This window comes from Monodon monoceros, unplaced genomic scaffold (genome assembly GCF_005190385.1).
Source record: "Monodon monoceros isolate NGI ecotype Baffin Bay Population unplaced genomic scaffold, NGI_Narwhal_1 Super_Scaffold_12, whole genome shotgun sequence".
NCBI lineage: Eukaryota > Metazoa > Chordata > Mammalia > Artiodactyla > Monodontidae > Monodon > Monodon monoceros.
The window spans coordinates 156966933-156980339 of record NW_021703768.1 but is presented as its reverse complement, the minus strand read 5'-3'; the positions used below and the strand labels follow the sequence as shown (position 1 = coordinate 156980339).

Sequence of the window (13407 nt, the reverse complement as noted above, 5' to 3'; positions counted from 1 at the left end):
CCCACCCCCGGTCAGGAAGACTTCCCTGGCCCCCTGTCTAGATCAAAGCTTCCTTTTTACAGAGACTCAAAGCCCCATGGATGCATCTCTCCTTTCCAGCCTTTATTGTAGCTGCAATTTTAATTTACTTGGGTCTCTGTCACTAAGATTTACGCTCTATGAGCTGAGAATCACATCTGTCTCATTCAGGGCTGGGTACCCAGCACAGAGCAGCCAAGCCTGGCCCTTTGTAAATATCGGATTGATGGAAACAATGAATGGAGCTTCTATATTCAATGCTAAATAGCAGTAGGCCCCTTCTGTGCCCTAATGACAGTGATGACAAGACAATTTAGAGAACACAGAAATCCTTAGAAAACCCACGGGGTGGGGGGGTGGCAGGATCGTCTGAGGTTGAATGAACGTAGTGTGTGTGTTTGTAGAGGGTGCTGTCAGTGAGCTCATACACTACATTTGAGTTTCCAGCCCTAATCACAGAAGTGAATCTTGGTGTCTTTGTCCTTAAAACATTTCATCAAGTGATTCTTAGAGATTCTCTGGCTCCTCGGAAGGCAATTTAGCTCAAGTGTAAGAATAAAGGGGTAAGTGTTGTACAGCCTCGGCCCCCCCTCCACCCCTGCACAGCTCCCCTTTTTCACTGACTCTGGTTGGTGGCAGTGAGGCACAGAGTGGCTATTCCCAGCAGAGATATGTTATCTTGATAGGATGGGACATTCTGGCTGGGCCCCAGGTATAACAATAAGCATACAGCACATTCAGATAAATTTGAACTTCAGGCAAACAACAAATACTTTTCTTTTTCTTAGTACAAGTATGTCCCAAATTTTGTGCAAGACATATTAGCAACTGTATGAGTCATGGTTCTCCAGAGAAATAGAACCAATAGAATGGAGAGAGAGATGCACACAGAGAGACAGACAGAGAGACAGGAATTGGTTCACAGCCATGGGAGCTGGCAAATCTGAAGTCTGCAGGGCAGGCTGGAGACCCAGGGAAAAGTTGCAGCCCAAGTTCAAAGGCTATCTGGAGACAGAATTCTCTCTTTTTTGGGGGGGGGGAACCTTGGTCTTTTCTCTTAAGGCCTTCAACTGACTAGATATGGCCCACCCACACTACAGAGGCTTATCTGCTTTACTCAACTCAACGAATTAAATGTTCATTACATCTTCACAGCAACATCTAGAATCATATTTGACCAGAAATCAGCACCATGGCCTAGCCCCATGGACACACAAAATCAACCATCACAGGGTTGTTTATGTCTTATCAATCTGAAATTCAAGTTTGACTGTATTTTTTTTTTTTTTTTTTTTTGTAAATGGATGGTCACAACAAAAGCAACAATGACTGCAATTACCAAACAGGAAACACACTGACACTGTGTCATAATATTGACATTCAGTCCAGGAATCCTCCACGGTAACAGCTCCTTTACTTTGCAGTGAAAATTGATTTGTATATTTTTTGCCTCTGAGTCCTTGTGGGATTTTTTTTTTTATTCAAACAGAAAGTCACAAAAATTATAATCATTCTCATCAGTTCACTCAGTCCCGTGTAATTAATTTTTTTTTTCATCTTGATCTTTTGTTGGCACTTTTCTGAATTCATCAGTTTTCCATCAGAGTTCTGAAAATGCTTCTTCATTCAGTTCAGCAGTAGAGTCAGTTACCAGAAGGTTTGACCGTATTTTATCTGACACCCAGGCCTGCCGTTCATCTGTACGGGCCTCAAGAACAGCTCTACTCCCTCCAGAGAAGCACCTGGCTGAGTGGGCACCTTCATGGAGCCCTGTCAAGGGAAATGGAATGGGATTGTCCCCCCACTTCCTTCTCTGTGGTGTTCAAATGGGGAAGAGTGTGTCAGAGGCCAGGTATGAATCATTCTCCGCCCACGCTGGACCAGCATCCCCGGGGGAGCAGAGGCAGAGGGGAGGTAATGAGATCCAGCTCTGCAGAGATGTAAAGGTGATTCATCCCCTCTGGAGAGAAAAGCTTCTCTGCAGGCTGAGAACGTGCTGGGTTTGGAGTAAAGTTCTGTTCAGGTCTCAGGAATGGAAGAGAATTATCCAGCAGGGGGCTGGGGATGGCTTAACACATTCAAGGCTCTTTTAGTAGCAAGTAGCAGAAATCAACAGCCTTAAGTGAATTTGTTGGCTCTTGACCCAGAGAAGTTTCAGAAGCAAAAGTGCCAGAGCTCAGCCTGCTTCTTGGAACTGAGATCCTGAGATCCTGGATCCTGGAGAGGAAAAATCAACCAGACGGCAGGCGTTGCATTCTGCCCATTTGACAGAGGAGGAAGCTGGATGCCAGAGTTGTTAGATCGCACAGCTATTCTTACCCTGCATCCTCCCTAATAAGAGATTAAAAAAAGAATAGAGTTAACTGTTATGACGGAGAATCAGCGTAATGCTCAAAATGTTCAGACTCATAAAAACGAACCCAACAGTTGACTTTCAAATAGCATTTAATGGGTGAAGTGGCATTGTATTTACTTTCTATGCCACAAAACAATATCACCACACACTTAGTGGCTTAAATCAACACACATCTATTACCTCTCGGTGTCTGTGGGTCGGGAGTCTGGGCACGGCTTCGCTGGGTCTGCTGCTCAGGGTCTCCCACAAGACAGCAATCAGCGTGTCAGTCGAGGCTGCCGTCTCATCCAAAGTCTCAACTACAGAAGGATCCACTTCCCAGCTCACAGGGTTGTGGGCAGAATTCAGTTCCTTGTGGTTGCAGGACTGAGGGCCTCAGGTCATGGCCGCCATCTTGAATTCTGTCTACCATGGCGTTCCTTCCATCTCTCAGGGGCTGACGAGCTCTCAGGTTGTGTTTAGTGGGCCAGTTTACCGCGGTGCAGTATTTTGTGGGCCACCCTGGGGTGAATCCACCGCCCCAAAGAGAGTGAGCCGCCAGCAGAAGGAGGAGGCTTCTCTTCCGGCACCTGCATTGTGACACCAGGGCAAACTCTGACATTCATATTTGCAAATCCTCTTCCACGTCAAAGCATTAGTGATGACTCACCAGCTGGGGATGGCCTTATGCAGGATGGGCAGATGTTTCGAAAGGGCCAGAGAGTAAATATGCTCAGCTTTGCAGACCAGATCAGTCTCTGTCTTGACCACCCAACTTCACCACTGCATCACGAAGGCAGCCAAAGTTAATATATACCTCTGGGTTTCTCAGACTCAGCACCACTGATATCTTGGGCTGGATCTTTCTCTGTGTGGGGCCATCCTGGGCACTGTGGGTGTTGAGCAGCATCCCCGGTCCCCACCCATCAAATGCCGGGGGCACCCCCAGTCGCGGTAACCCAAAATGTCTCCAGACATCACCATGTGTCACCACTGGGGGCAAAATTGCTCCCAGTTAGGAACCACTGATGTCATCAAATGGACATATCTGTGTTTCAATAAAACTTTATTTATAAAAACAAGGTGTGAAGCCAGCCAACCCTGGACTAGACATTTACCTTTAAGATGAGGTCAGGACTTCCCTGGTAGTGCAGTGGTTAAGAATCTGCCTGCCAATGCAGGGGACATGGGCGCCACAACTACTGAGCCTGCTCTCTAGAGCCCACGAGCCACAACTAGTGAGCCCCCGCGCCACAACTACTGAACCCCAAGCGCCTAGAGCCCATGCTCCACAACAAGAGAAGCCACTGCAGTGAGAAGCCCACTCACCGCAGCTAGAGAAAGCCCGTGTGCAGCAACAAAGACCCAACGCAGCCAAAAATAAATAATAAATAAATAATAATAAAGATCAAGTTGAGATCTGACCAAAAAAAACGATAGATGAGGTCAGTACACCCTGGGGCTGTGTTGCCAACCACAGTGCATTTAGAAAACGGTCTGATTGTGTTCTGTCAACTGGGCACACCTGGGAAACCAAAACCCAATGCAGGTGACTATTCCACAAGCCGTATTCGTTCAACAAATATCCGAGTGTCTTGTGAGTCTTTTGTGATGAGGATTTTCCAGGGGGATGGATGGATGTGGAATCTCAGGGAAGAGCTGGTTGCAGAGAGGATACTCCCTGAATGTGACAGAGGGCGGTCTGTAGCTGGGGGTGGAAGAGGTCAAGAGGGCTTCCTGAAGGAGGAGACATCACCCAGACCAAGAGTGGAGGGGCTGCTTCAGACACCCCATGAGCAGAGATGGAGGGGTGGATGGTGGGGCCTGGAGGGGGGAGGTCTGCCAGACAACCCCCACTTCACCCCAGTCTCACCATGAGAGAAACACGAGACAGACCCCCAAAGAGGGACATTCCGCAAAATATCAAGACTACCCAGGGCATCACAAAGTCTGAGAAACCATCATAGCCCAGAGAGGTCACAAGGACATGTGATGACTGTCACATGGGATCCTGGATGGGGTCCTGGGACAGAAGAGGAAATTAGGGGGAAACTGAGGAAATCTGAATACACTGTGGACTTTGGTTAGTAATAGTGTATCAATATTGGTTCGTTAAGGGACTTCCCTGGTAGTCCAGTGGTTAAGACTCCAACTTCTACTGCAGGGGGGCACGGGTTCGATCTCTGGTCAGGGAACTAAGATCCTGCATGCCGTGCAGCCAAAAAAAGAAAAAAAAATTGGTTAATTAATTGTGACACATGTACCAGACTTTATATTAGGGACGCTGGGTGTGAGTTATGTGGGATCTCTGTGCAATTGTCTCAGTCACCTCAAGCTGCCAGAACAAATATCATAGATGGAGCAGCTTAAACAACAGACATTTTTTCTCTCCCACTTTTGGAGGCTGGAGGTCCAAGATCCAGGTGTCGGCGGTGTTGGTTTCTGGTGGGAGCTCCCTTCCTGGCTGGCAGACGGCTGCTTCCGGAAGGAGCACAGCCTTCTATTATTTAGACCTCTGACCTCCAGAACCGTAAGATAATAAATCTGCGTTCCTTTAAGCCACTGGTTTGTCGTCATTTGTTATAACAAGTGCAGGAAACTCATACATGCTCTTCCCAGCAAGGGCCCCATGGGGATCGCGCGTGTGCCAGCCCAGCCAGCAATCATGTTGAATCCGTTTTTATGTTTTGCGTCGAGCCCCCGATGCCTAGGGCGCTATTGATGGCTGTCACGTCTGCACAAGGAAGACCCTTGCTTAGGGAAAGAGAAACGCCCCCAGCTCTGACCTCCTTTTTCTGTCTCTTTTCTGCTGGCTTCCAGGTTGCCGTCCCCACGTCTGGGAGCCATGGAGCCCACCGCCGGTGACTTACAGCTGGTGCCCAGGGCAACCAAGGACATCCAGCCTACAGACGCCGCATGCTGCCGGGCAGCCCTCTCGGCCATGGTGGCCACCAGCATCGTCATGGTCACCCTGGGAGTCCTTGTGGGTGAGTGGCCACAGACTTGCACGGGTCCGCACGGCAGGCAGCTTGCACTAAGATGCCTGGGAGTGGCTCAAAAGTGTCCCAGAGCAAAGGGCTGAGCATGCGGTACACAGAGGCCACCCAACAGCAAGGCAATGGGACCGGGTACTGAGTGTGGCTGCACTTAGTCCTGGGCTAGGCGGTGGGTGCCTGTGTGTCGAGGCAATACCTGCAAATTTCAGTTTTCCCACCAGTGGGATTCTTTATTTTTTTTAATACCATGTGTTTGATTTTGTTTTTTTAAATATTTATTTATTTTTTATTTGGTTGCGCTGGGTCTTAGTTGCTTAATGAAGATTCACAACCAGGGTGAAATGGAGACCAGTAGGGAAATGAACTTTTTAAAAACCCTTGAGAGGGGCTTGCCTGATGGCACAGTGGTTAAGAATCCGCCTGCCAATGCAGGGGACACGGGTTCGAGCCCTGGCCCAGGAAGATCCCACATGCCACGGAGCAACTAAGCCCGTGCGCCACAACTACTGAGCCCACGCACTACAACTATTGAAGCCCACCTGCCTAGAGCCCTTGCTCTGCAACAAGAGAAGCCACCGCAATGAGAAGCGCACACACTACAAAAAAGAGTAGCCCCTGCTTGCCACAACTAGAGAAAGCCCGCACACAGCAACGAAGACCCAACGCAACCAAAAATAAAAATAATAAATAAATAAATTTATAAAAATAAAAACCTTGGGCTTCCCTGGTGGCGCAGTGGTTGAGAGTCCACCTGCCGATGCAGGGGACACGGGTTCGTGCCCCGGTCCGGGAAGATCCCACATGCTGCGGAGCAGCTGGGCCCGGGAGCCGTGGCCACTGAGCCTGCGCGTCCAGAGCCTGTGCTCCACAACAGGAGAGGCCACAACAGTGAGAGGCCCACGTACCGCAAAAAAAAAAAAAAAATATATATATATATATATATATATATATATTTAAGATATATATAATATATTTAAATATATATATATTTGTGAATATCTGGAATAACTCAGAGCCTGGCACGGCTGACAGAGGCCCTCTAGTGGCTGTGGGGTGAAGTGCATGAAAATTGGGCTCTGTTGGTGGATGGGAGGTGGCCGTGTGTTCGTGTGTCCGTGTGTCCTCACGCTAGGGAGAGACAGGGGACAGTTGCACACCTCCAGTCTAGAAGCACAGCTACCTTTTGGGATAACAGGTAGATAAAATCTCCAGCAGGACCTCTGAAACTGAGGAAGGCTCTAAGAAGCACTTAAAATTTAAAAACAATTTTTAAATTACAATTCAAATTTGTCCCCTTCCCAGACAGCTCAAAAGTTTATTTGGAAGTATAAAATTTTACACGGGCCCTTGCTGGGCTGTTTCTCCAGTTGCCTGGGAGCCCATGGTTATTTCAGAGGGAAAGTGTGAGGCTTATTTGGGGTCCAGAACATAAGCACATGGTTCTACACAGCAGGGTTCTTGTTTTCTTTCTTTTTAGTTCCTTGCATGAGAAAACACACCAATTTTAGAATTACTTTAGACTCTTCTATCTATTGAATAAACAAATATCTAAATATCGAGCTGGTTGAATATTCATTCAAATAAATAGAGCTGGGAGCCAGCTTTCACAGTGTAGGTGGCTGCTACTTCTATTTCTTAATTTAAAAAAAAATTTTTTTTTTTTTTCTGGCCATACCACATGGATTGTGGGATCTTAGTTCCCCGACCAGGGATTGGACCCAGGCCCCAGCAGGGAAAGCGCTGAGTCCTAAACACTAGACCACCAGGGAACTCCCTACTTCTAGTCTTTTAATTTTGTAATTATGATCATTTTTGACTGACGGACCCATTTGCCAGTCTCACGTATTTTCGACAGTTAGAAACACATGTCTTCATGTATCATGTAGGGTTGTATTCTTTACAACATTGTATGACTGTTCTTCTTTGCTGTTGTGTACTTTTGACAACCGTTGGAAACTATTATTCAGAGGGTGGTGTCATGGGCCGGGGTTCGAGGGTCCTGGCACCCCTGGCTGTGCCCCTGGGGTATTTGGTGCCCCTTCCCAGGGAGGAGGTGGGAATTGTCCCAGAGACGAGGGAAGGTCTTCCTTCTGAGGCCATTTCAGCCATTTTTGGCTAGGATCCAGTCCTCCTCTTAGGGAAACCTGGAGATGCCTGGGGCTTTGGGTACCTGGGGGCCTTTGGGTGGGTGATGGGTGAGAGCTGATAAGGGAGCACTGTTAATAATCACTCAACCCCCGGGAAGTCAGCCCACCCCCCGTTTGTTGGGGGTGACCGCCCCAGGGTGATGGGGGGCCTCAGAGGCCGGCTTGGCTGAGCCCTGCCCCTGCAGGTGGGCGCTCTCACGGGGCCCTGGTCTTGTCCGCAGCCTCCCTCTCTACACAGGGTGTCAATGTGGAGCACACAGCCGAGCTGCGAGGGATCCGGTTTGCCCCCAGCTTGCAGCAGGAGACCTCAGACTATTACCGCACGCTGACGCCCACTCTGGAAACGCTGGTGAGGGTTCTGGGAGCCAGGGGGGCCAAGTGGGAGGCCAGGGGCTCTGACTGAGGCAGCAGAACAATGGGAGGCCCAGGCAGCCTCTGAGGTAGGGAGGGGGCCCCATGGGGTGAACAGGGCAGGGGCTGATGCATTCCAGAATGCAGGGGAGGGTAGCATTTGATGGGAACTGACTGCTGCAGGATCCGTAGGCCACGTTGAAAGGTTGTAAACTGCATTTCAGTAGAGAAATCAGAACCCTCCTACGTGGCGGTAGGAATATGAAAAGGGGCAGCCACTTTGGAAAACAGTCTGGAGTTACTATCTGACCCAGCAATTCCGCTCCTGGGTGTCTGCCCCAGAAAAACAAAACTGTGAGTCCACACAGAAACTTGTACACGAATGTTCATGGCAGCATGATTCATAACAGCCCCAAAGTGAAAGCAACCCAAATGTCCATCAACAGATGATGGATAAACAACTGTGGTCCCTCCACACACAGGAGCATCACTCAGTCATGAAAAGGGGTGAAGCCCTGACACTTGCTACAGTGTGGATGGACCTTGAGAACATGATGCTCAGTGAGAGAAGCCAGACACAGAAGGACACACAGGGTGTGATTCCATTGATGGGGAACGTCCAGAACAGGCAGATCCACAGACACAGAGAGTGGGTTCCTCGTTGTCAGGGGCTGGGGAGAGGATGGGGGTGAATGCTGATGGGAATGGGGCTTCTTTTGGGGTCATGAGAATGTTTTAAAATTGTGATGAGGTTGTACAACTCTGTGAATATACTAAAACCCATCTAATTGCACACTTGTAAAAGGTGAGTTTTTATGGTAGGTGACTTTTAAAACATTGTTTAACATTTTATCCTAAGGGAAGGAGAAAGGTGACTAGGTAAGGATTCATTTTAAATATGTGATAAGATGTGAGAGAAGCAGGGGGACAGTTAGGAGTCACCATCATCTAGACCAGGAGTCAGCAAACTTTCCCTGTAATAGGGCCAGATGGTCAATATTTTTGGCTTTTGGGGGCCAGAGAGTTTGTCTTGACTGCTGGGCCTTGTGTTGTAGCCTGAAAGCCGCCATAGATGACATGGATGAGTGGGCGTGGCCGTGTGCCAATAAACCTTTATTTATGGACACTGAAATTTGCATTTCATACCATTTTCATGCACCGTGAAATATTTTTCTTTTGTTTTTTTTACATTTAAAAATGTAAAAACCATTCTTGTCCGTGATCTGTGCAAAAATAGGCAGTGATTCTAATTCAGCACATGGGCCGTTTTGCTAATCTCAATCCCGTATCTTAAAGCAGCATGGTCCAGTAGAAATGTAACAGAAGCCCCATGTGTAATTTAACATTTTCAGGTAGCCACTTTTTAAAAAAAAAAGTAAAAAGAATCAGGTAAGATTATTTTTAATAATACATTTTATTTAACCCAGAATATCCAAAATGTTATCATTTCAACATGTCATCAACCTATATAAAGCAGGTATTAATGAGATATTTTACATTCTTTCCTTTGTATTGAGGCTTCCAAACCTGGTGTGTCGTTTTTTTTTTTTTAAGTTTATTTATTTTTTGGCTGCGTTGTATCTTTGTTGCTGCAAGCGGGCTTTCTCTAGTTGCGGTGTGTGGGCTTCTCATTGCGGTAGCTTCTCATTGCAGAGCACCGGTTCTAGGCGCGCAGGCTTCAGTAGCTGTTGAACCCGTGTCCCCTGCATTGGCAGGTGGATTCTTAACCACTGCGTCACCAGGGAAGTCCCCCAAACCTGGTGTGTCTTTTACACTCACATCTCAGGGTGGATACTGAGCTTCCACTCGGAAAACTCCATCCCTACTTAGAATTTGTAACGTTTACAGACCCAAAATGCTCCAAATATACTTAAGAATTTTCCAGTGACTGAATCAAGTATCCGTTTTGAAATTGAAGCGTGAATTAATTAAAATTGAACAAAATGTGAAAATCAGCCACATTTCAAATGCTCAGTTTCTACATATGGCCGGCGGCTGCCATATGGGGCGAGGCAGGTGTAGAACATTTTGGAAATTTGTAGAATGTTCTACAGGACAGTGCAGGTCTGAGTGGGCCATGGGGATGTGGACTCAGAGGGTGCAGTTCAGAGAAGCAAATTGGATTAAGGGTGTTTTAGATGAGCGAATGAACGGGCATGACCGTGCATCACGTGTGTTTAGGGAGCGAGGATGGTGACCATAGGATTTAGCACCTGAGCAGGACATTCTGCCAGGGGACAGGGACGCTGTCAGTGACTACATTGGGAGAGCAGATGAACGGGGTTACATGGTCACCCTACGTGTGGGTGACGTGAGCTGCCGAGGGGAGAGATGTGGGCCCTCCGGTGCCCAAACCGAGACAACCCTAGGAGACGCAGACAGTGGTCACCCTAACAGCACATGAAGGACGAGGACCTTCCTGATAGCACCTGCTTGCACAAAGTGGGCTCAGCCACAGAATTTTTTTTTAATGTAAAATTCACATAAAACATAAAATTATCCTTTTCTTTATTATTATTTTTTTCTTTTGGCCATGCTGTGTAGCTTGTGGGATCTTAGTTTCTCAACCTGGGATTGAACCCGGGCCCCCGGCAGTGAAAGCGCCGAGTCCTGACCGCTGGACCGCCAGGGAATTCCCTGAAATTATCCACTTTTAAAGTGACTGATTCAGTGGCATTTAGTACATTCACAAAGCTGTGCAGCCATCACTTCTAGTTCCAGAACCTTCCATCACCCAAAAAGGAAACCCCACCCCCATCAGCAGTCACCCCCTCCCCCTCTCCTGCAGCCCCTGACAACCAGGAACCCACGCTCTGTGTCTACGGATCTGCCTGTTCTGGACGTTTCCCATCAATGGAATCACACTCTGTGTGTCCTTCTTTGTCTGGCTTCTCTCACTGAGCATCGTGTTCGCAGGGTCCGTCCACGCTGTAGCGAGTGTCAGGGCTTCACCTCTTTTCATGGCTGAGTGATGCTCTCGTGTGTGGAGGGACCACGTGGGGTTTCTCCATCATCTGTTGGCGGAGCTATATTTTCATAGGCACGACTTCGAGATGCCTGTCCTGTCTCTTAGTTCTGTGAGTTGGCCGCACACATGGAGTTGAAGAGGAGATGCTTTTCCACCCCCTTCCCAGCTCTCCCCCGAGGGAGTCTCCGCAGAGTCTCACATTTGCCACGGTTGTTTCTGTTGTAGTTTGTCAGCAGCTTTCGGGAGACAGAGTTGGAGGCCAGCTGTGTGGGCTGCACAGTGCTCAGTTACTGGTGAGTTGGGGCCTCCTTGGAGGTGGAGGAAGCTTGGTGGTTGCCTGAGAGACTGCAGAAGATTCCAGCCAAGAGGCGCCCTCCCTCTCAAGGGCCAGTGTCCTCCCCGCAGGGAGGGCAACGCCAGCATCCTGGTGCGTTTTCGGCTGCACTTTATGCAGCCGGCCCTGTGGACACCGAGCCTGGGCCTGGAGGAGGAGCTGCTGCAGCGGGGACTCCGAGAGAGGCTGCAGGGCCGCGGCATCCCCCTGGCCCCCTATGGCACCATCGTGTCCGCCCAGCTCACAGGCGAGTGGCCCCAGAGACAGGGTGACGTTGGGAGGGGCTGGAGGGACATGCTGGGGAAGGGGAGCCAAGTGAAAGTCGCATTAAACTCGAGGTTTTCCATAATCGCCCCTCTTGGTGACAAGGAAACATATACCCATTGCTTTACCCTCTATGGTCTAGACCAGGGGGCGGCAACCTATAAATATTTTCATCTTTGCCACCCATTGGGTCTCTGTCCAGATGGCTCAACTCAGCTATTATAGCACAAAAGCAGCAAAGACACTATATAAACAAACGGACACCACTGTGTATCAATAAAACTTTATTTACAAAAACAAGTGGTGGGCCGGATTTGGCTCCTGGCCCCTGGTATAGAAATAAGGGTAAATGTTATGCTCTAAAATTCTAAGATTGCTGTGCGTTGTGATTTGAGAGCCAGGCATGAGGTCAGACTGCTCAGATTTTAAAATTGTAGCCTTGACCTTGCCCTGCAGGACATTTACAGTCCCCTCTCCACCACTCCCGACACACTCAGTGAGTCTCAGTAACCTCGCCAGCACTAAGAGAGCTTTCTGCGGGGATGGAAACGTTTTGGGTCGGTGCCATCCACTCTGGCAGCCACCTGCCCCACGCAGCTGTTGAGCTCTTATCGTGAGGAATGGAATATTTCATCTGATTTCATCTTTGCTGATTTAAGTCAGAATTTAAGTGGATCCCAGGTGGACAGCGGAGACCACTGCTTTGCAATACGATGTTGTCAGAGAACCTCAATGCTTGCTAAATGAGCTTATATCTCTTCTCCGTTTTGCTGCAGGAAGCCAGAAGGAGCTGCTGACAGAAAGAGACTTAAAATCAGGTATGTTTTGTTGAATGGATAAAGAAGATGTGGTATATATGTGTACAATGGGATACTACTCAGCCATAAAAAAGGATGAAATAATGCCATTTAAAGCAACATGGGTGGACCTAGAGATTATTATACTAAATGAAGTAAGTCAGAGAAAGACAAGTATCACTTATATGTGAAATCTAAAATATGACACAAATGAACCTATCTACAAAACATAAACAGATTCACAGACATAGAGAATAGACTTGTGGTTGCCAAGGGGGAGGGGGGTGGGGGAGGGAAGGATTGGGAGTTTGGGATTAGCAGATGCAAATTATTACATATAGGATGGATAAACAACAAGGTCCTACTGTATAGCACAGGGAACTATATTCAATATCCTGTGATAAACCATAATGGAAAAGAATATGAAAAAGAATGTATATCTGTGTGAGCAGACAATTTAAAAGTGAGGCATTTTGAATTATTCAGAGCCAAGCATGATTAAGAGAAGGCATTATTGTTTTTGTTTTGTTTTTAAGTGATGGAAAGTTGTTATTAAAAGAAAAGACAAAAAACAGTTTGGGGGGAAAAAAAAGAAAAAAGAGTAGGTATCACCTGGAATCTCATTGCTTTTACTATTTTGGTGACTTTCCTCCCAGACGGCTCATGACACATCTACAGATACATTTATTTAGCTTTACATCAATGGTCCCCAACTAGGGGTGATCCTGCCCCCCCAGGGGACACAGGGTGATGTCTGGGGACATCTGTGGTTGTCACGATGGGGGGTGTTCTTGGCATTCAGTGAGTTGGGCCGGGGTGCTCCTCAACATCCCACAGTGCCCAGGACAGCCCCCCCCAGAGAATGGCCCCCAAATGTGAACTTACACTTCAGTGGCAAATTTTATGTTATGTGTACTTTATTACAATTTTAAAAATTAATTTCACCTATTTCTTTTTTAAAAAATTTATTTATTTGGTTGCACCAGGTCTTAGTTGCAGCAGGCGGGCTCGTTAGTTGTGGCTTGCTGGTTTCTTAGTTGTGGCACGTGGGCTCCTTAATTGCGGCTCACTGGCTCCTTAGTTGTGGCTTGTGAACTCTTAGTTGTGGCATGCATGTGGGACCTAGTTCCCTGACCAGGGATTTAACCCAGGCCCCCTGCACTGGGAGCTCAGAGTCTTATCCACTGAGCCACCAGG

The 13407-nt window shown here is 47.8% G+C and overlaps 1 protein-coding gene across 1 annotated transcript in view; it reads left to right on the top strand.

Moving 5' to 3' along the window:
• Window positions 1–13407, top strand: part of TMPRSS9 (transmembrane serine protease 9) — a 56627-nt gene that overhangs the window by 21180 nt on the left and 22040 nt on the right. The window contains exons 2-6 of the mRNA XM_029218428.1: window positions 5174–5340; window positions 7718–7845; window positions 11041–11108; window positions 11221–11403; window positions 12194–12231. Of these exons, the coding sequence (XP_029074261.1) occupies window positions 5199–5340; window positions 7718–7845; window positions 11041–11108; window positions 11221–11403; window positions 12194–12231 (559 nt within the window). The 5' untranslated portion in view covers window positions 5174–5198. The remainder of the gene's footprint in view (window positions 1–5173; window positions 5341–7717; window positions 7846–11040; window positions 11109–11220; window positions 11404–12193; window positions 12232–13407) is intronic.